The sequence below is a fragment of the Neoarius graeffei genome, chromosome 19 (genome assembly GCF_027579695.1).
Source record: "Neoarius graeffei isolate fNeoGra1 chromosome 19, fNeoGra1.pri, whole genome shotgun sequence".
Lineage (NCBI taxonomy): Eukaryota > Metazoa > Chordata > Actinopteri > Siluriformes > Ariidae > Neoarius > Neoarius graeffei.
In genome coordinates, this window is record NC_083587.1 from 7,270,710 (window position 1) to 7,294,910 (window position 24,201).

Sequence of the window (24,201 nt, forward strand, 5' to 3'; positions counted from 1 at the left end):
AACATTCTTGAAAACATCTTATAGCATCCATTTATCTCTGTGTTTGTTTTGTCTTCATATATGTGTGTGTGTGTGTGTGTGTAATGTGCCTGTGTGTGAGCATGTGTGCGCGTCTGTGTAGAAATGTGTGTGTGTGGGATGTCAACCTATGACATCAGCTATGTTCGTCTCCTCACTTGCGTGCAATTGAGGGGACCTTGATCTGAAAATAATAATCTCCATCAGTGTGTGTATAAATCTTGAACCAATCATAATATATTTCTGATCATATGACATGATAGCAAGGTACAGACAGATTTTAAAAGTCTCTGCCTACGTACACCCCTTCAGGTCAGATATAACATGGGGCATGGAATTTTTAAACACAGATAATGTCTCGTCTATGGAGTCTATTCAAAGAAGGTCAAATACATCAGTTTACACAAAAAAGGATCTAATAGCTAACATAATTTCTTAACACATGAATGTGTGCTAAGTCAGTAAATTACATCTTGATTTCATTAGTTAAGTCTTAACTAAAATAACAAAAATGTCTAACAATGTTAAAACAAAGAATGTTATAAGAAAATAAACAAAAAAATAAGAGCAAACTTAAACAAGAAAGTCATACGAAACATAAGAAAAATGAGAATATGTCTGAAAGAGAAAACAATTAAACAACTAACAGGATTCAGAATTAAACTCATAACTAAATTAGGTTAATGCTTTTAAACTAAAACCCTTAGAATCATAAAGTCTTAACAATAATTATAATGTAATTATGAAACTAACTTAAAACTATAAAACTAACATCAATCACGAAATGCATCGATTAAATCCAAATCACTACCATAGTATATGCAATAGTCCAAAAAAGGATCTTTAAAACAGCTTTAAAACCTAAGTCTTAACTAACATGAATTACTTAATTCAGATTCAAAGTGAGTGTGTGGGTCGATCTGACATCAGAACAGACCTTGGCGGATCTTTCAGACACATCTCTGATCAAAAATACACATTCATATCAAAATAAACAAAATGTTCCCAAACAATGTCCAGCCGAGACATAAGGTCATTTCAACTAATAATATAATTTTGTCACAGAATAATTTGCTAAATTCTTGGCCAAGAATTAATACTTAACTAAACCTATATATAACCTACATATAATAAAATTTAACCTAACAATTCCCCCCTTTAATACTAATTACAGTATTAACTAGATTTTAATTAGATTAGTGTTACACCCTAGCAGGACGATAATATACATTGTTTTCTCTCTGCAGGGGTTTGCGGGTAAGACTATTTATCATCTTATGCATTCTGTCCATTAAGCATTTCAAAATGCAAGGTCCCAGGAAAATAAACAAGAGAAAAATCACCACTACAGGGATACACATAGAAAGAATAGCAGACCATTTACCAAACAGTCTAGAAAACCACACCCACCCTGCCGTATCCCCATGTTCATCATGCTCTAGTTGTTGAGCGATCTGTTTCATTTGATGTACGGCTGCACCTATTTCACCATCTGGGTTATCATTAGTAGGAATAAAGGTGCAACAGCTGTCTCCGACCATAGCACAAACACCCCCCTTTTCTGCTAACAAAATATCAAGAGCCATATGATTTTGAGTAGTCATTAGACGCAGGGCGATTAGCTCAGTCCTAATACCATTGACAGCTCTAATGGTTTCATTAACAAAGCTGGCTAAGCGATAATGTGTTAATTCTACATTCCTCCATAGATCAGCTACGCCAAAATGAGGAAACATTGATGTCCAAAAACGGTGCCACCTAGTAGTAAGATGATGTTCCAAGGGTGGAAAATTATGATAGACATCTCGTTTTGGGCGATGAGCAGAGAGAGGATGGATAGCAGTGATAGCGTTTTTGAGTCGTATGGGAGCACAAATGCCTGACCACTTGGTGGGAAAAGAAACAAGGAGATTACTATTACCGCAGTACCAGTTTAATGCTAATTTAACACCAGGATAATTATTAGGGTGTGGTGGAACACAATTAGGATGAGCCCTACATGTATTATTGATATACCCGATACTGTTGCGTGTACAATCAGTTAGCGGAGGGTTACATTGGCATGAATTCGGGACCCAGCGAGGACATGGAGAGGTGGCGGAATTCTGATCATATATCTGCTTACATTGAGACTTAGGAATGTGTCCCAAATAAACGTTACTTTTTTTTTTTTTTTTTTTAGAGTAATTCGTTCTAAAACAGTGAGGGAAAGTGAAATTGGAAGGCATATCTACTTGCAGAGTAGTGAGGATAGAATCTTGCAGTATAATATCGGGGGTATCTGTGCCATATGCTAAAGAAGTCTGGTTTAACCTTGCTACCGCAGAAGGGTGCAGAGAGTAATTACAGAAAGGGCCCCAAAATGTAAAAGGTTGGCCTTTTGAGCCCCAAGCATAATATAAAGCTTCAGAGCATAGCGGCAAAGGTGGGCGTGTAATAATAGTAGAAGACAGCATCAAATGACATACATAACTTTCGTTTGTGTGAGTCCGTGCAGTCCAGTTAGCGAATTGCCAGAAGATGTTGTCTCGAGGTCCAGCTCCAGCGGGTAACCCTGCTCCGAGCAATAAGAAAATAGTCACGAAGGCTCGGGCGGGTAGCCCTACCCTGAGCAGAGATGAAGCAGCCACGAAAGCTCGGGCGGGTAGCCCTGCCCCGAGCAAGGATGAAGCAGCCACAAAAGCTCGGGCGGGTAGCCCTGCCCCGAGCAACAACGAAGTCACGAAACCCGCGATGAGGACCATCATGGTTGTAGTGAGGAGGATTGGTTCCAAACTGGGCGTGAGATCTCTTCCCTTTTTGTTCACAACGTCTCGCAGGCAGCAACCCGATTCTCAGTCAGCCAGGGCTGCACACAGGTCAAATCTATGTAGAGCACAGAGAGAGAAACAGACTGGATAGGGACACAAAAAGCGTTAATAGCAAACTGATCATTGTAACACAACTTTGTTATGGAGCCTTCTTCAGTCATGTGGCATGGATCCACTGTGGAAAAAGGTCAGTTAAGACAGCAGTACGAGTAATGGCGACTATTTCTGCAGGCTCACTATATCTAGGTTCTCCCAATTGTCCAAATCGTTTAAAAAGTCGCACCAGCACCTTGTCTCCCACTTGGAAGGGGTGTGTGTTTGCTGATGGTGGAAATGATATTGTACTATTGACCTTAGTACAAATTTCATGCAATTTATCGATAAGGGCTGCAGAATACTCATCCATATGTGTCTTCAAATCAGAGGTACCCAGAGCCGGAGTCCCCTTCCTCCAGGGGAGAGGGAAAGGTCGTCCAAAAATAATCTCGTAGGGGGAATAGCCGCCGAGACTAGGTTTCGATGTCATGCGTATTTCAGCCAGTGTGGCTGGCAATAGGTCTACCCAATTTTTTGAACCTGTGGTCTGCATAGCCTTAGTTAGTTTGTCTTTCAATGTTCGATTAGTACGTTCTACGATACCAGAAGATTTAACCTAACAATCATCTTACCACAGGACTGTTAATGTTTAAGCTTGGAGAGGATTAGGGGCTGGGGAGCATTAGGGACTAAAGAGCAATGACTCACCATGACAGAGAATCCTGCCGTAATTGATCACTTCTGGCCAAAATTTTGATAGGCATGCATCTTGTAGTAAAATAAAACGACTTCACCTCAATCCATGAGATGTACAGACCACAAAATATTACATGGGAAGCTGAGATCTTTGTCTCGCAACACATTCGCCACGGTAGATCACTACCCATCACCATGCTTGCTCGGGTATGTCGCATAATCACGGTCACCTACTTTTACGTTTTGAGTTGAGAGAGTGAGTTCTTCCACAGCCACCCTAACCTGCAAAAGAACAGGGAGATGTTCCAGTAACAGTTAAAAAATAAATAAATAAACTGCACAGGCAGAATAGTAGTGTTTCCCACAGGATTTTGTGAAACTATGGTCAGTGAACCTCGCTCTGCAGGGTCTGGGGGCAGGCTCCCCTGTAAGAAAATTTTGTACATTTTAAAGTGCATATCCTTTACCAATTTCTTTTTTTTTTTTATGAAAGTATGTCCCTTCATACACCCATCCAGAAGGGTAATTTTGCCAAGGCCATCTGTCTACAGCAGAAAAAAATAAAATAAAACGCTTCTGGAAAAATCCCAAGGGAGTCTGGAGCCAGATTCGTGACGTTACCTGCGGAAGCGCCAGCAGGCTGCGAGAGCTTGCACGGTTTTAGTGCACAGCCTGTGTAGACCAAGTTTAGTAGCTAGCAATTTTGCATTGAAATATGGAATCGCCACCTGAGCGCAACGTTACTTCACCTTTGGATGAAGAATATAATGAGATGTCCGAATTATTTCTTACCCTGGCAACAGTCAACATGTGAATTGCCGATTTTCTTGGTCTTTTTCTCGGCTCTGCTTGGTCCTCGGCTTTTTCCGGGTGCCTCGCACGAAGCGCTCCCATTTCTCTCTTATTCTCTGGTCTTTTGGAAAATGATGAGTACTAATCCCATCAAGATTGGTGTTGCTACACCCTCCTATGATACATCTGTTAACCATTTTAATAATTGCGTGATAATGTTGAAGAAATTTGTAGAAAACCACCAGGTCGTTTTCTCATAAACAAACCAGCGCTGATGTATGGTAGGAGGCATCCTGCACGTGACATCACGAAAATCAATGTTTGCCGGGAAATGCAAGTGCCAAGTTTTTTCAGAGGCGGACCAATTCGCCTCAAATGGCTTGATTTCAACTGAATTTTTCTGGTATCGTGCAAGGTAAAAATTTTGCGGAGAATGCAGAATGTTACAGATATTTGACCAAAGTTTAATATAAAATAGGAGAATTACATTGATCTTGCTCCTGAATTTACCCGTGATGTGCACTTTTAAAGTTAAATGTATCAAACTGGTGCACTTTGAGGGCAAAATTAAAAGTTTAGATTTATGAAGAACTTGCTTGACATAATTTTGTGCATGAGTAATTTAAACATAAACACCCTAATTGTATAGGTATGAATAATGATGCCATACTTAAAAGGTCACACCCACAAAGCATGATAAAGGAGTTTAACAGTTCATAAACAGTCAAAAAACAAAACAAAAAAAACTGGAGCATGCATTTCAGCCCTCAAAGAAATAAAGCAGAAGTGGTTACTTGTGTTCCACTAGTTGATGTTTATTTTTTAGAAAATATAAAATATTGACTAGAGAACACACAATTTAATTTTAGCCAAAAATAGACCTATTTTGAACTTTGGTTAGAGCATGCTGTAAGAACTCTTTACTTCTGGACAATGAGAAATTGGAGACAGGCACTACAATTCCAGGTGCACTTTTATTATTGTCACTTTTCAGTGACTACCAAGCTGTGAACACACACACGTTGGGGAACATGGCGCTCTCTCTCTCTCTCTCTCTCTCTCATATTCATTACTGGCCATCTGAAAGACACACAGACAAATGTTAATAAATAGCCAGTAATGAGACACAGGTGTCACTCATGACATGTTACCTGCTGGTTCAAACTGACTCCTCACCCTTCACAGCCAACATTCAACCACACCCTTGCTGCCACACATGCACTTGTATTTTGAATGACAAATATGTGCCACCGGACATGTTAGCAGTTTTCTGACTTAGAAACAAACTCTAGAAATTCAACAGTGTGTTGTTTTAAAATGAGATAAGATTCAGATACGTTGATGTTAACGTTCCCTAACTAAGCTAAAGTTTGATGAATGCTAATTATCAATGCTAACTTCTGCATTGACATTTTCTGTTTGCTGTCTTAAATTGAAAACCATAAAAGTGTGTTTTGACTATGAAACAGAATACATGTGCATCAATGAGAATGGGGATGAGAGTGGAGTGAAGATTCAAGGAGATGATGTAAAGAAAGTTGGTGAATTCAATTTCCTGGGGTCAACTGTGCAGGAAAATGTGGGCTGCAATAGTGAGGTGAGAAAGAGAGTGCAGGCAGGGTGGAGCAGTTGGAGAAGGATTTTGGGAGTCATTTATGATAGGAAAGTCCCAGCAAAAGTGAAAGGTAAGATGTATAACCAGGGCTCGAAATTCATATATTTTTTCACCAGCCAACTGGACTAGTTACCTTTCAAAGTAACTAGCCAAACAGAAAATCGACTAGCCAAAATTTGTTCATGTATGAATTTTACTTCTGTCAAAAATAACGCAGGGCGGCACGGTGGTGTAGTGGTTAGCGCTGTCGCCTCACAGCAAGAAGGTCCTGGGTTCGAGCCCCAGGGCCGGCGAGGGCCTTTCTGTGTGGAGTTTGCATGTTCTCCCCGTGTCCGCGTGGGTTTCCTCCGGGTGCTCCGGTTTCCCCCACAGTCCAAAGACATGCAGGTTAGGTTAACTGGTGACTCTAAATTGACCGTAGGTGTGAATGTGAGTGTGAATGGTTGTCTGTGTCTATGTGTCAGCCCTGTGATGACCTGGCGACTTGTCCAGGGTGTACCCCGCCTTTCGCCCGTAGTCAGCTGGGATAGGCTCCAGCTTGCCTGCGACCCTGTAGAAGGATAAAGCGGCTAGAGATAATGTGATGTGAATGTGAAAAATAACGCAAAAGAGAGGAGTTACCATTGTTCATGACTAACGTGCATTTATTTCAAGACCTGAGTATTTTGATACTGTTGTTAAATACATAAATGAGAACAACACAGAGCACCATAATATAATAAGCAAATAATAATATATTGGAAAACTTGGCAACTTGGTGTATGAGTATTGAAAACAAATACAGTGGTGCTTGAAAGTTTGTGAACCCTTTAGAAATGTTCTATGTTTCTGCATAAATATGACCTAAAACATCAGATTTTCACACAAGTCCTAAAAGTAGATAAAGAGAACCCAGTTAAAGAAATGAGACGAAAAATATTATACTTGGTCATTTTTTTATTGAGGAAAATGATCCAATATTACATATCTGTGAGTGGCAAAAGTATGTGAACCTTTGCTTTTAGTATCTGGTGTGACCCCCTTTGTGCAGCAATAACTGCAACTAAATGTTTCCGGTAACTGTTGATCAGTCCTGCACACCAGCTTGGAGAAATTTTAGCCCATTCCTCCATACAGAACAGCTTCAACTCTGGGATGTTGGTGGGTTTCCTCACATGAACTGCTTGCTTCAGGTCCTTCCACAACATTTCGATTGGATTAAGGTCAGGACTTTGACTTGGCCATTCCAAAACATTATTCTTCTTTAACCATTCTTTGGTAGAATGACTTGTGTGCTTAGGGTCGTTGTCTTGCTGCATGACCCACCTTTTCTTGAGATTCAGTTCATGGACAGATGTCCTGACATTTTCCTTTAGAATTCACTGGTATAATTCAGCATTCATTGTTCCATCAATGATGGCAAGCCGTCCTGGTCCAGATGCAGCAAAACAGGCCCAAACCATGATGATACCACCACCATGTTACACAGATGGGATAAGGTTCTTATGCTGGAATGCAGTGTTTTCCTTTCTCCAAACATAACGATTCTCATTGAAACCAGAAAGTTCTATTTTGGTCTCATCCATCCACAAATCATTTTTCCAATAGCCTTCTGGCTTGTCCACATGATCTTTAGCAAACTGCAGATGAGCAGCAATGTTCTTTTTGGAGAGCAGTGGCTTTCTCCTTGCAACCCTACCATGCACACCATTGTTGTTCAGTGTTCTCCTGATGGTGGACTCATGAACATTAACATTAGCCAATGTGAGAGAGGCCTTCAGTTGCTTAGAAGTTACTCTGGGGTCCTTTGTGACCTCGCCGACTATTACATGCTTTGCTCTTGGAGTGATCTTTGTTGGCCGACCACTCCTGGGGAGAGTAACAATGGTCTTGAATTTCCTCCATTTGTACACAATCTGTCTGACTGTGGATTGGTGGAGTCCAAACTCTTTAGAGATGGTTTTGTAACCTTTTCTAGCCTGATGAGCATCAACAATGCTTTTTCTGAGGTCCTCAGAAATTTCCTTTGTTCGTGCCATGATACACTTCCACAAATGTGTTGTGAAGATCAGACTTTGATAGATCCCTGTTCTTTAAATCAAACAGGGTGCCTGTTACACCCTGAAAAAAGGGGAATCTCAATAAAGATGCTGGACACAGTGCTTCTTCTCTGTTAGCTTCACTGAGAATATGGAATGAAAATATTTACATAATCACAATTTTGTTTCATTTGAATATTAGCCTTTTTTTTCTTTTCACAGGTAAACACACTGGTAAGTATCATAATAACATTTCTCCTTTTTTGCTACAGGTCACATTTAATCAGGTAAGTATATTGTCATTTATTAAATTGTCTTGTAGGTTGATTTCAATCAGGTGAGTACTCAGGTAAGTACATTCCCATTTCTTTTTCTTTCCCTTTCTTACAGGAAAAATGCTACAGGTAAACATAGGTGTGTACAAATCTTAATAATTCAACATAACCTTAAACTAAAATAAAGTGCATTTGAAATAAATTAAAGCATTGTAAACACAATTAACCATTTTATCTTTCTCTCTGATGGTGTTTGATCCCAATCATAAATAGCTACTTAAAGAATTACCTCAAATGCATGTAACTCAACAACACACATTAACAACGTTATCCACTACGTGTATCTGCTAAAGTGCTAAACACAATCAGAACGCACACCACGCCATAATAGCTACCTGTTGTATTGTGCAATGAACCAGTGAATAATGTGCCAATCAAAATAATGCTCCAAATCACTCAAAGTTCGGTCAAAGTTACTCAAACTGGACACAACAGTTTAACAATACATATAATCATGTAAGGGCAGAAATACTCGTTTTATACCTGAAAAAGGGGGAATCTCAATAAAGACGCTGGACACAGTGCTTCTTCTCTGTTAGCTTCATTGAGAATGGAGCAAAGTGCGCGCGAAAGCCCCCTTCTTCCCCTGTAGACTCGACCAATCGATCTCAGACACCAGGACTGAATTAGTAGATTGCAGAATCACCGATCTTTTTCATCTTTGTTCATCCTTTTAACTTATTTTACAGGACCGGAATGTTTACATAAAAACTGTGTATATAGTTATGAATCATAACTTATTTATTTACTAAATGAATTAATGAATTCTCTTTTCATGTTTTTAAGAAATTAATTATTTTAGCTGGATCAAAATCAACCTATCACATGCCCACTCACACCTGATTGTCACCCCATTGATTGAAAACACCTCTCATTTCACCTTCAAATTAACTGTTAATCCTAGAGGTTCGCATACTTTTGCCACTCACATATATGTAATATTGGATCATTTTCCTCAATAAATAAATGACCAAGTATAATATTTTTGTCTCATTTGTTTAACTGGGTTCTCTTTATCTACTTTTAGGACTTGTGTGAAAATATGATGTTTTTGGTCATGTTTATGCAGAAATGTAGAAAATTCTAAGGGTTCACAAACTTTCAACACAAACTTTGTTTTACTGCCAGTGGAACTGGTTCATTGCACAAAGTGGATGGAATAATGAAGAAGGAGGATTACCTTAGAATTCTTCAGCATAACCTCAAACCATTGGAAACTTGAATATGATTGGGAGTCACAACAGGACAATGAACCCAAACATGCATCAGAGCTGGTTGTGGAGGATAAAGCAGGCTAACATTTAAGCTTAAAACAAGCCCTGACTTCAACCCTATTGAAAATATATGGCCCGTGCTTAAAAGTCAAGTCCATGCCAAGGGGGAAAAAAAATGAACTGAACTCTACCAATTCTACCATGAAGAGTCATGAAATATCCAACCAGAATTATGCCAGAAGCTTGTTCATGGTAAACAAAAAATGTTTGGTCGAAGTCAATCTTGCGAAGAAACAAATATTAGGTGTGCTGTATGTAAAATTTTGACCCTGTGTTGATTTCAGAAAACCCAAAGAAAATTGTGCACTGAATTCTCTGCCTTTTTTTCTTCTTTAAGATGTATGCTGTATAATCATTCTGCCACAGAATAAGAACAGTTCAGAGAAATCATTGAAAGCCCAAATATTGCTATGACATTCATATCATGACATTTGTCACTGTATGTAAACGTCTGACCACAACTGTAACTAATGGGAAACACTGTAATGAGCGTTGCATCATGTTTTTAATAAATTATACAATGGCCTGTCTGATTTACCTATCAGTTTAATAATTATGACAGTCTGCTGTAGTACACTGTGGGTCAAATCTTGCTAATGACCTTAAACCCTATCATAATGTGTGTGACATTCTTCATAATCAATAATCAACCTTAATTTGGTGTGCCTCAGCCCCAACAAGCTTGAAAACCTCTGGTACATATGAGAGTCAGTTATGGTTGGGCAAATTACAGCAGTTTTAAATGAACATGCAGCCTAGCCTATAGCTATGTTTTAATGTCCATATTGAGCTCTTCATTCTGCTCCTCGAAAATAGCATTGCGGTCAGTTAAGGATGCTAGTGCCCAAACTACTTTTTTCTTTCAGCCGCTCCCATTAGGGGTGGCCACAGCAGATCTGTTCCGCATATTTGATTTGGCATAGGTTTTACACTGGATGCCCTTCTTGACACAACCCTCACCAAACTAGCCAGGCTTGGGACCAGCACTAAGTATGTACTAGCTTGTGCAACCCCAGTGGCTGGATATTTTACCTAATCTGCATGTCTTTGAACTGTGGGGGGGGGAACCAGAGCACCTGGAGGAAAATGCTGATGCCCAAACAGTATGTTGAGATATATATATATATATATATAATATATATACACAGTGGTGCTTGAAAGTTTGTGAACCCTTTCACAAACTGTGGATTGGTGGAGTCCAAACTCTTTAGAGATGGTTTTGTAACCTTTTCCAGCCTGATGAGCATCAACAACGCTTTTTCTGAGGTCCTCAGAAATCTCCTTTGTTCGTGCCATGATACACTTCTATAAACATGTGTTGTGAAGATCAGACTTTGATAGATCCCTGTTCTTTAAAGAAAACAGGGTGCCCACTCACACCTGATTGTCATCCCATTGATTGAAAACACCTGACTCTAATTTCACCTTCAAATTAACTTCTAATCCTAGAGGTTCACATACTTTTCCCACTCACAGATATGTAATATTGGATCATTTTCTTCAATAAATAAATGACCAAGTATAATATTTTTATCTCATTTGTTTAACTGGGTTCTCTTTATCTACTTTTAGGACTTGTGTGAAAATCTGTTGATGTTTTAGGTCATATTTATGCAGAAATATAGAAAATTCTAAAGGGTTCACAAACTTTCAAGCAGCACTCTCTCTCTCTCTCTCTCTCTCTCTCTCTCTCTCTCTCTATATATATATATATATATATATATATATATATTATTTATTTATTATTTTAATAAATCTCCCACTGTCCGAAATGCCCGAAGGGGGATTGTCATGGCAATGTCCATCCTTCCATCTGGGAAGGATACTCACCTTCTGAAATCAACTCCTCTCTCAATTTTTGGTGGAATTTCACGGAACTTGACAGGATTCTTTGTATATGTCGGTAATATGCATATTGCAATTTCATTCAGTTCCATCGCATTTTACCAGAGTTATGACATAGTTGCCAGTGGGGGATATTGTGCACTCAGAGCACTCTTGTTTAAATTTGAAAGCCTATGCCTCCTAATGCCTGCTTTTTTCTGAAATTTGTTTGGCCCCTCTAATTTTTGACCTTTTTTTTGTCCATGGCTTTTGTTTCATTGCTGCGCACTGCTTTTGCATTAGTTTAGAATGTTAAGTTGCATTAGCTAACATGGTTGTGATTGACCAGTGAGAACATGCCCACAGCATGCTGTCATGCGAACCCGAAATGACCAGCCCACAGAGAGGGCCAGTAAAAAAGACAGCAAAGCAAAATCTCTGGTCATTATGCCCTGGCGAATAAAGATGAGCCAAAATAGCTGGTCTGTCCATACAGACATCCTAACGTATTTCTTGAGGGAATTTTCCAGCCAGGAGAAATATCCTTTAGCAAAATTAATTCCAGTATGTTGCCTTCCCTCTTTTTCAGGTTCCTGACCATAGTTAGGAAGAAGTGAATCTGGTTTGGTAGACTCACTCACCTACTCGCATGGCTTTCATAATGCTCCTCGATTCTAACAGATATATGCATCAGGACACAGATACACATGGCATTGGTCTGAACAAAGTAACATCTTCATATGAAAATAGCGGTCATCACCATTACAGTCGTGGCTAACTCCACATAACCTGCATAGCAAAAAAAATAATTAAAAAACAGACACATACTGGGGGGTCATCCCACAATACCCCTCATGCAACAGCCCCTCTTAAAACATTTTACAAGTACCATGCAACTGTGTGAGAAAATTATGACTAAAACTTTGACTAAAGTTAGACTAAAATGAAAATTGAGTTCCACTTCTTAAATCTTGATGAAAACGAAAAAAAAAAATTTATAAATAAAATAAAAAGACTAAAATGAAACTACAATTTTCAGTACAAGATGAAGTCTCAATTTAAAATTCTTTAAATTCAAAATTAACACTGCAATACTGAACTAAACCAACATTACCTACTGAACATTTATGGCAAATAACAATGACTTGTACAAATCCAAAATATTTTCTATAAAACCAATTTAGTGGCAGAACTGACTTTATAGTTGTGTGGGTTTTTTTGTTTTGTTTTTTTTAGCTGTCTGTTTAGAGACCAAAACACAATGGGCAGATATTTATCAGAGAGGTTTGATTCACAGCGCAGCTTTGCCATGTCAGATGTAAAGCCTTTTATGAGAAACCTTTCCTTTGCCTAAATTCTGATAAAGCCTTGCCTGCATTTTCCTGTAGTTACTAAATTCATCTCAGAGCTTGTCAGCTGTTTTGTGAATCTAAAGATACAGTCAAGAACCTTTAATTCAACCTTCATGAGCCTTAATGTAATATTGGCACGAGCCATCGTTCTCATTTCTGTATCCCTCATTTAAAGAGATTGATTGATTGATTGATTGATTGATTGATTGATTGATTTAGTGAAGAAAATGTAAATGTGGTATTTTTCTACAGCTATACAGGAGTATGCAGTGTGAAAAATACATTGACACCAAAAGAGAGATGCATGTGAATTGGATGAGGTGAGAAATACACCAGTTGTTGGATCTTTTTAGTGATTTGATTTTACAGCTCATAATTTGTTGGAAGAACTTTATCTTCTTGCTGTCACTGGTATCTCTGCCATGCTTTCTCTAAGTTTGTAATGCTGATCTGATTTTTACCTTTTCTGGAATCTTGCCTCATTCTTTTAGGTATGTGAATTGTGCCCATAATAATAAAGAACAGAATCTTGTGGCATTTCAGTATCGAGGGGGAATTCTGTATCGTTGCTGTCGACCCATTAACCCAGGACAGGAGCTCTTGGTGTGGTATGAAGAGGAGGGCACCAAAGAACTCAGTCCTGCACCTTCAGGAACAACCAGACAGAAAGGTGTTACTATAGTCTAAGAGATTATAGAGGTTATTTTCTGCATCATCTAGTGACCTGTTTCTTAGCCTAATATTGTTTCTGGGATGAATACTGTTGTACAATGGAGTCTACAATAACCAGAGCACTCCCCCAGAGAACTCATTTTGGCCAGTTCTACCAACCAGGTAGGACTTGTCTATCATATGACAATGACCAACCAGAGAGGGTGAAGTCTGTCGGCTTCCTCTGAGACACGTGAAGTCAGCCCACTACATCTCTTGCTATTGCGAATCCTTTGTAAAGTCTGGCTTTTCTCCACAAGAGTGCTAATTAATTGACATTTCTCATGAGTACAACTTAATACTGATGACAGAAGAAAAATAACCAAACATCTTCCATTCAACATACTGAATAAACTCAGTGGTGGTTATTCTGAAATACCGTTGATTGTATTTGTGTTTCGAGCCATTTCCTGATGAGGATCATGTTCTGCCTTTAACCAAAATTCACAAAACTCAAATGGAACAAAAAGGTCATGATGATAGTGGGCACCAAGCGAACACAGGGGAAACTTCTTTTTTTTCAAAGCAAGAAAAAAGGATTGTCGCATAAACTAATTGATTTTTTTTTTAAATGTTTTCATGACTATTTGAAAATCATAACCCATTTCTAGGGTTACTTGTTTGAAACTGAATATATAGTAAACCACAAAATACTGCTGTATTTTTATTCATCATGCACAATTTAACCAGAAGTAGCGTAAAATGCATTCCCTGTGGCTCCTGAGTGGCGCAGCAGAAAAATATCCTCCCCATCAGCTTCCCTATTTTCGGGAGATTGCCACATTCTAATCCTGATAATGCCACAGTCATCTGTGGTCGGGAGCTCAAGAGAGAAAAATTGGCTAGGCTCTCTGGGAGGGAGGGGTGACATGCGCGCTCTCTTTCTCCTCTGTTAATTACACCAGTGAGTCACGGGTGTCTGTGAGCTCATGCACATTCATATGGAAGTGAGTGGATTGGGCTTTCCTCTGAGTGTGTTATGCCACCCACTGACATTGTATGAGTAAAAGATGCGGTCAACTGGTGTTACTTGCCTCGGAGGAAGCACATGGTAGCTTTAGCCCTCCCTGGTTGGGTGTTGTTGTGTGATACGGAAGAGTAGCCTGATGGGTGGGAATTGGCCATGGCTAAATTAGGGAGAAAATCAGAGTAAATAAACACATGCCCTATCACAACAAACACACAATATAGGACAATGCTTTCAGACCTCCCCATATTACAGAAACACACAGGAGGGAGGGACAAAAAAAAAAAACATTTTATAATATCTTCAGTGCAATATAACCAGCTGGCTGGATAGAAGTTAGTTGAACACGCACATGCAGCATGCCTGAACCAAGTAAAGTTGTAAATTGGCTAATGCAGTTGTCTGTCAAACCCATCAAGCATTATACAAATCAATTCAAACACATTTGCTTTATTTCAGGAGCACGTGATACAGTATTTATATTATCAACCAATTTAATAAGCAATAACATTAATTTTAGTATTAAATTCAATAATTCCACAAGTCATGCCATACAGAAAGAATCTTTATGTTTATTTTTAACTCCTTAAACTCTTTCAGCTCGAAAATTTCAACATATTCAGGGACAAGTAGTAAGTGGTTACTTTATTACTACAAACCACACCGTGGCATTCTTTGCATAATACAGTAAGGAAATTCCTGTAGAGGCTTTGCACCATCACATGACCCCATAGCAATGGTAACTACACCGCCATGACAGGAGGCATGCTTGTAGTGCTTCATTCAGACGAGTTAGTTGTTATTGATCAGTATGGGAAGATTTTGCTGTGTTTTTGGATGTGTAAATCATTGTGAATGAAACAAAAGACATCAGATTTTTTAATTTACCAAAAGTAATTCATTATCGGGGGGAAAAAATGAGAAAGATTTGAAAACATAGAAGGGAAAATGGCTCGTAAACATATGAAGTGCAGTGAGGCGCTCATCTTGTACAGAGAGTTGAGCATAAGAGACAAAGTCTAGCAAGGTGCTTATTCTTGTACAGTGACGTGAACATGGGCGTAAAGCTACAGTCACACTACAACTCGCAATGCTTTGCGATGGGTTATCAATGAAAAATAGGTGTTTTGGTGATGATGCTTGGCAATATACAGGCAAACTAAAAGTTGTGGTCACACAGCAGGTGAACTCTTGACTGTCACGCCTACACACGCTCAAGCAGCCGCGCTCGCTCACAGGCCCCAGTTGTTATGGGAAACACCTGATGCTGATTTGAGAACAATCGGCACACCCATATAAGAACGCAGTCTTTTGAATGTTTTTTTTTTTTTTTTTAAATCACTGTCATGATTTGAGCCATGTTTATGACTCAGCTTTTGGTTTTGCTTGTGTTATATTTTTGCAAATATCATGCTTGCTAATAAACACTATTCCTGCACTTAGATCTGTCTACCACCGCATACTTGCAAAGTCTCTGTAAAAAACAGCATCCTTATATGTGCATGCTGATTGCAGTCAAATCAGCATCGGGCATTTCCCATAATGACAAGGTCCCAAGTGCGCACGCAACGTGCTCCAAAGGACCCCTGAATGTAAATGCACTTTTAAAGTCTCAGTGAAGGTTAGGCAATGACAAGCTGCTGTGTTGACGCTCATGTTCACTTCACTGTATAAGAATGAGCACCTTGCTGCAGTTTTGAAATTGTTTTTATTTTTGGAATTCTTACCTTTGTGGAAATGAAGTGAGCATATGATCGTATTTTTTACCTCTCCATTCGACAGAGTTCCGCCCAATGTTTGTGCACCATTTTTCCCTTTTACATTTACAACCCTGGTCATGAAAGTGTTGCGGAATTTCCCGGAATTACGGGTTTTTAGATTTTCCGCCGGATTTTTTCTGCTAATGACCCGGAAATCCGGATATTTGACAAAACTCTTAAATCTCCAGTTTTCCGAATGGAGAAATTTATTTTTCGGATTTTTCGTGTTCCTAGATGCAGCGTAATACTTCGCATCATCCTTGCATGGGCGCAGTCCTTAAATAGCCCAAACATAGTTCATTGATTAAAGACAGGTATTCTTTGTTAACGGCGCACATGCCGGAGCTCGTTAGGCACGCGCGCCTTCAGGACTGACACCGTTCTGTGCAAGTGCAACATAATCGCACTAGAAAGCATGTTCAAGCTGCCGGTGTAGCTGCAGTCTTTTCAGTTGCGAATTATGAGTATTTTCTCTTGTTAATTCGCCATGTCAAAACAAGCAAAACTTTCCTCCTTCTTTCGACGTGAAGAGAGGTAAGCAATTTATTACATTTATTTATTTATTTATTTATTTATCCCCCCCCCCCCCATCAAAGTTACATTTTGTGGGTTGGAAGCTAAGTTTTAGTGCCGTTTCTAGAACAACATCAAGAAAACGTGGAAGAAACAGCAAGAATGGAGGAGACGGTTTCTAAGCTGCCTAAAACTAGCAATGGTAATTATGTTTTGTTACATAATGTACTCAGGCTGCCAGTCAGTGTGTGACACACACACACACCCTACGCCCCTGATTTATATGAGAAATGTGGTATTCATTGGTGTGTTTAAATTTACAGACAATACAAACTAATGTAAACAATTGGCTTCAACTCACATAAATATGAATTGGAAATTTTTAGTTCACTTTAGCTTATGCAAACGCACAACTCTACTAAAAGGTTGATAAACGAGGCTCAATGTCCCCAACATTGAAACTTGAAAGCTTTAGAAACTCTAACAGACCTTTACTTTTTAACAGTAGCGTTTTGGGATTTTGCTGAGTTTACCTTCAACTGTCTGATTTTTTTTTTCAAAGTAATTAACTGTGTAGCCAGGAAAATCACTGCGTTTTCTAAATGCACTCCTGAAAATTACTCATTAACTAGGGGAATTAAATTTGATATTTTTGACATGTTAATCATTAATGTACATAAAAGAAAAAGCCTTAAAAGTTATAACTTGTTTTAGTGAAAATGAGTACTAAAATGCACTAGAATGCAGGGTTTTGCATGTTATGTTATCCCCCCCCCCCCCCCCCCCCCATCTCAGGGTTTTTTCCTTTGCTCCCCTTTCATCTCTATGTAGAAATCTCCCTATTTTGTTTCCCCCGATGAAAAATTACTTTTGGTAAATTAAAACATTTGATGTCTGTTTCATTCAGAACAATTTGCACATACAAAAACACAGCAAAACCTTCCCATACTGATCAATAACAACTAACTCATCTGAATGAAGCACTACAAGCATGCTTACTGTCATGGCGGTGTAGTTACCATTGCTATGGGGGTCATGTGATGGTGCAAAACCTCTATACTACTGCAGACTGAATTGAATGCCATTTGAACTGTTGCAGTGTGTCCCTTTTTTTTATATGCCTGCAATTCTGTATGGCCATTCTTATGTCTTAATTTATGGATGCTGGCTTTCTTTCTTTCACCATTTACATTAATATGAATCAAGTGGGTTTCACAAAATCCCACAAAATTTAATTTAATTAACTGTGTGTTTCATTTAAATTAATAAGCATTTTAAATATGACAATCCATATGTAAAAATAAAGACCTTGTGTAAATACTTCTAAGTTAAAGGTTATCTATTCATAACCAGATTGATAAATAAGGCCCATTGTTGTATGTTTCAGAACCTTGAATGCTCGGGCTGAGTCTCCTTATTAATCCTGGACGAGATGTAAATAAGGCTAGGCTTGCCATTACCTAGACTTAACATTATATCAAACAGAAACCAACTACTCACCCTTAGTCAGTCTGACCCACGGGGCTATGACCAGTGCTGTGCCTAGCTGTTGTACCAGCACCTTATTGAATCTACAAGTATTCCTAGCTAGAGGCTGCTGTATCTTTGTCCTCAAAGATACTTTTTTTTTTCTCCTCAGTCTTCATGTAGAATCTTGAAAGTTTGAGGTTTAGTAAAAATGCTCCCTTACATTAGGTTACTGTGGTTAGATTATATAATCTTGTTGCATTTCATGTAAAATTTCTGATACTTTTGTCCTTTCACTTCCCCAGAAGTAAAGAACACTTTGCTGCAAGTCTTTTCCTGCTCCACATGTCCTCGTTCCTGTGCATCTCAAATTTACCTTGACCAGTGCATCCAGAGATGCCACGATGAAGAGTCTGTGAGACTTCAGGAATCAAGAGAGATTAAATATGAACTTCAAATCCCCTCCAAATACTCCAGTAGTCAGCCAACATCAACTGATACTTTCAGTTCTGACACTTCTCATAATGATGTGGAGAAGGAAATTCACCACAGCTCAGACTGTGGAAAAAGTTTTGGTCATCAGAATGCACTCAAATGGAACCAGTGCAGTCACAAAGGAGTAAAGCCACATGACTGCTCACAGTGTGGGAAGAGTTTTACTGAACAGAGTGCTCTCCAAACACACCAGCGCATTCACACAGGAAAGAAGCCTTATCACTGCTCACAGTGTGGGAAGAGTTTTACTCGTCAGAGTCATCTCCATCAACATCAGCGCATTCACACAGGAGAGAAGCCGTATCACTGCTCACAGTGTGGAAAGAGTTTTACTCAGCAGAGTAATCTCCAACGACACCAGCACATTCACACAGGAGAGAAGCCGTATCACTGCTCACAGTGTGGGAAGAGTTTTACTCGTCAGAGTGCTCTCCAAAAACACCAGCGCATTCACACAGGAGAGAAGCCATATCACTGCTCACAGTGTGGAAAGAGTTTTACTCAGCAGAGTAATCTCCAACGACACCAGCACATTCACACAGGAGAGAAGCCGTATCACTGCTCACAGTGTGGAAAGAGTTTTACTTGTCAGAGTGATCTCCAAAAACACCAGCGCATTCACACAGGAGAGAAGCCGTATCACTGCTCACAGTGTGGGAAGAGTTTTACTCGTCAGAGTGTTCTCCAAAAACACCAGCGCATTCACACAGGAGAGAAGCCGTATCACTGCTCACAGTGTGGGAAGAGTTTTACTCGTCAGAGTGTTCTCCAAAAACACCAGCGCATTCACACAGGAGAGAAGCCGTATCACTGCTCACAGTGTGGGAAGAGTTTTACTGAACAGGGTGCTCTCCAAACACACCAGCGCATTCACACAGGAGAGAAGCCGTATCACTGCTCACAGTGTGGGAAGAGTTTTACTCAGCAGAGTAATCTCCAACGACACCAGCACATTCACACAGGAGAGAAGCCGTTTCACTGCTCACAGTGTGGGAAGAGTTTTACTCAGCAGAGTGATCTCCAACAACACCAGCGCATTCACTCAGGAGAGAAACCGTATCACTGCTCACAGTGTGGGAAGAGTTTTACTCATCAGAGTGCTCTCCGACTACACCAGCGCATTCACACAGGAGAGAAGCCGTTTCACTGCTCACAGTGTGGGAAGAGTTTTACTCGTCAGAGTGATCTCCGAAAACACCAGCGCATTCACACAGGAGAGAAGCCGTATCACTGCTCACAGTGTGGGAAGAGTTTTACTCGTCAGAGTGATCTCCGAAAACACCAGCGCATTCACACAGGAGAGAAGCCGTATTACTGCTCACAGTGTGGGAAGAGTTTTACTGAACAGGGTGCTCTCCAAACACACCAGCGCATTCACACAGGAGAGAAGCCGTATCACTGCTCACAGTGTGGGAAGAGTTTTACTCAGCAGAGTAATCTCCAACAACACCAGCGCATTCACACAGGAGAGAAACCGTATCACTGCTCACAGTGTGGGAAGAGTTTTACTCATCAGAGTGCTCTCCAAACACACCAGCGCATTCACACAGGAGAGAAGCCGTATCACTGCTCACAGTGTGGGAAGAGTTTTACTCATCAAAGTGCTCTCCAAACACACCAGCGCATTCACACAGGAGAGAAGCCTTATCACTGCTCACAGTGTGGGAAGAGTTTTACTCGTCAGAGTCATCTCCAGCAACACCAGCGCATTCACACAGGAGAGAAGCCGTATCACTGCTCACAGTGTGGGAAGAGTTTTACTTATTCAGTTACATTTAAAACCCACAAGTGCAATAATTCCGAGACATTGCATGATTTAAAGTTGTCAAATTAAATTTTTTTTATTCATGCTTTTGCTGAAAATGTCCTGTACTTTGATCCTAATTGTTCATATTATTAAAGGACTACATATTTTAAAACAATCTTAGTGATTTTTAAACAAGACTATTCATGTTTTCTTTTGATCTTATGTAGTTAAGTAGTAATTAATTACCACCATATAAATAATGATTCAACTGTACCACTATTATCAGTGTAGTACTGTAGGATGAGACTAATTCTTCATAGAATTATTACGGAGCAGGAGTTTAATGTACTATGTTTAACGGAAATGTGGACCAAACCAAATGAATGTCACATTCAAATGAAGCTATATGCTTCATCCTCAGCTATATGTATCAGCTTTGTCTAACTGGTAGTGGACAAAGCGTCATAGTTATTTATGATAACCTAGACATCATACAAAAACCTGAACAAAATTTCAATATGATTGAAGGTCTTTATATTAACATACATAGCAAAAAAAAAAAGTCTACCCAGTCAATTCAGCTAATTATTTACAGATCTGTGGTCTGTGTTCTGAATTTCTTTCTGAATTTGCGGATTTCATCTCAAACTGGTTGTTTCTTTGGACAAAAAAATTAATTATTGTCGACTTTAATATTCACTTTAATAACCCTGAAGACCCTCTGAAAACAGTGTTCGTGTCCATTTTAGATTCATTAGGGTTTAATCAGAACGTCATAGGACTGACCCATAATGGTGGTCACACTCTTGATCTAATACTTGTATTAAATATAGAAAATATAGTCTGACTTCCACATCATCTGAGGTAGCGTCAGACTCTCCTCTGATTCAAAATATGTCTGAGCAATAATATTCTGTATGCAGCTTGCCACACCATCGCATCAAAATTACATTTACACCAACTACTGCATGAAGATTTATCAGAAGTTTCCCCTAGTTATCAACTTGTTTGGATCACCATCAAACTCCACAGAACTTTTATCAGCTTTGAGTCAATACTCTGCGATACTTTAGATGATGTAGCTCCGCTTAAAAGAAAATAGTTCAAGAGAAAAAAATCGCACCCTGGTATAATCACACATGCAGCTTAAAACAAAGTTAGAAAATGGTGTCAAAGTTGATAGTATTCCAATTAGCATGGAAGGAGAGCCTCTTGAATTATATAGACAAGCTCTTAATGCAGTAGATCAGTGTTTTTCTCTCTACTCTAATAGAATATAACAAAAATAATCCTAGATCCTTATACTTTGGCAATATGAACTAGGAATAAGACCACCACAGACACATGCACACCTTCAATATGTAGTAGCAATGATCATGATCCCCCCCCCCCCCAAGAACAAAATTTAAAATATCAGGCAAAAATATCAATTTAAAGCCAGCCAATTTGATAAGTATCCGTGGACAGAACACTATAACCACATCAGAGCAATGATTCATCTTTTACTCCCCTTTGAGAGTCTGAAATAATTTCACTTATTTCATCAAAATCTTCAACTTGTGTACTAGATCTCTTACCTACATTATTCTTCAAACAGAACACTAGAAGCAATCAAAACTCTTCTAAAAAATATTCTTTTAGCAGTGGCAATGTACCCAAATCCTTTAAACTAGCAGTTATCAAACCCTTGATTAAAAAAAAAAAACCTGACCTTGACCCCTGTCAGCTGTCCAATTATAGGCCAATACCAAACCTCTGCTTTATCTCTGAGATCTTAGAAAAAGTTGTCGCACAGCAGTTATGCTCATATTTACATAGGAATAACATCCATGAAATGTATCAGTCAGGATTTAGGCAGCATCATAGCACAGAGACAGCTCTGGTTAAAGTAGTAAACAGCCTACTGTTGGCATCTGATCAGGGCTGTGTCTCGCTGCTTGTATTGCTTGACCTTAGTGCAGCCTTTGACACCATTGATCGTTCCATTCTCCTGGATAGACTAGAAAATGTGGGAGTTAAGGGAACACCCCTCTCCTGGCTCAGCTCTTATTTAATTGATCACTGTCGGTTTGTTGATGTAAATGGCAATTTTCCTTTGCATACTAAGGTAAAGTTTGGTGTTCCACATGGTTCCGTCTTAGGCCCATTGCTTTTTTTCTTTCTATATGTTACCTCTGGGTAATATTATTTGTAAGCATGGTATTAGTTTCCACTGTTATGCTGATGACACACAGTTATATGTTTCTGCAAAGCCAGATGAGAGACACCAGCTTAATAAAACTAAGGAATGTGTCAAGTTTATTTTTATAGCACTTTTAACAATAGACATTGTTGCAAAGCAGCTTTACAGAATTTTAATGACTTCAAACATGAGCTAATTGTATCCCTAATCTATTCCCAATGAGCATGCCTGTGGTGACAGTGGCAAGGAAAAACTCCCTCAGATGACATGAGGAAGAAATCTTGAGAGGAACCAGACTCAAAAGGGAACCCATCTTCATTTGGGTGATAACAGACAACATGATTATAACATTTTAACAGTTTTAACATGAAGTCAGTTTTGTTGATGTTATAGACTCTTCACTGATGAAAACTTGAGTGCAAACCTGTTCATGACAACTGCAGTCCTAAAGTTAGCAAGTCAACTGTAGTCCTCAGCCATAAAAGCATTACTGTAAGTGTCCAGAACATCTTCCAAGTGTGACTTTCAACTGTCCTTATGGGGCTGTCCTCCACAGGAGAGATGTGATGAGACTCCACCCAGACATAGGGCATCAGGATGGATCAGGCAGAGCCGAGCAGCAGAAGAGATCAGCATCTCGGTCTCAGGGCATCTCACTTAACTCTGACAAGACAGAAGTACCTGTATTAGGACCACATGCAGCTAGAAGTACAACCCTGATTCCAAAAAAGTTGGGACAAAGTACAAATTGTAAATAAAAATGGAATGCAATAATTTACAAATCTCAAAAACTGATATTGTATTCACAATAGAACATAGACAACATATCAAATGTTGAAAGTGAGACATTTTGAAATTTCATGCCAAATATTGGCTCATTTGAAATTTCATGACAGCAACACATTTCAAAAAAGTTGGGACAGGGGCAATAAGAGGCTGGAAAAGTTAAAGGTACAAAAAAGGAACAGCTGGAGGACCAAATTGCAACTCATTAGGTCAACTGGCAATAGGTCATTAACATGACCGGGTATAAAAAGAGCATCTTGGAGTGGCAGCGGCTCTCGGAAGTAAAGATGGGAAGAGGATCACCAATCCCCCTAATTCTGCGCCGACAAATACTAGAGCAATATCAGAAAGGAGTTCGACAGTGTAAAATTGCAAAGAGTTTGAACATATCATCATCTACAGTGCATAATATCAAAAGATTCAGAGAATCTGGAAGAATTTCTGTGCGTAAGGGTCAAGGCTGGAAAACCATACTGGGTGCCCGTGATCTTCGGGCCCTTAGACGGCACTGCATCACATACAGGCATGCTTCTGTATTGGAAATCACAAAATGGGCTCAGGAATATTTCCAGAGAACATTATCTGTGAACACAATTCACCGTGCCATCCGCCGTTGCCAGCTAAAACTCTATAGTTCAAAGAAGCCGTATCTAAGCATGATCCAGAAGCGCAGACGTCTTCTCTGGGCCAAGGCTCATTTAAAATGGACTGTGGCAAAGTGGAAAACTGTTCTGTGGTCAGATGAATCAAAATTTGAAGTTCTTTATGGAAATCAGGGACGCCGTGTCATTCGGACTAAAGAG

At 39.3% G+C, this 24,201-nt stretch overlaps 1 protein-coding gene across 24 annotated transcripts in view; it reads left to right on the forward strand.

The window, feature by feature from the left end:
• LOC132867671 (zinc finger protein 271-like) overlaps positions 1-20,567 on the forward strand; it is an 806,111-nt gene extending 785,544 nt beyond the window's left edge. For 18 of the 24 annotated variants that reach the window (XM_060900654.1, XM_060900653.1, XM_060900645.1 and 15 more), the window contains one exon: positions 18,494-20,567. In XM_060900654.1, the coding sequence (XP_060756637.1) occupies positions 18,494-20,517 (2,024 nt within the window). In that variant the 3' untranslated portion in view covers positions 20,518-20,567. Of the gene's footprint in view, positions 1-13,022; positions 13,091-13,261; positions 13,441-18,493 lie in introns of all 24 variants that reach the window. The other 6 variants (XM_060900652.1, XM_060900651.1, XM_060900650.1 and 3 more) reach the window with 1 other exon arrangement.
• The last annotated feature ends 3,634 nt before the right edge of the window (positions 20,568-24,201 follow it).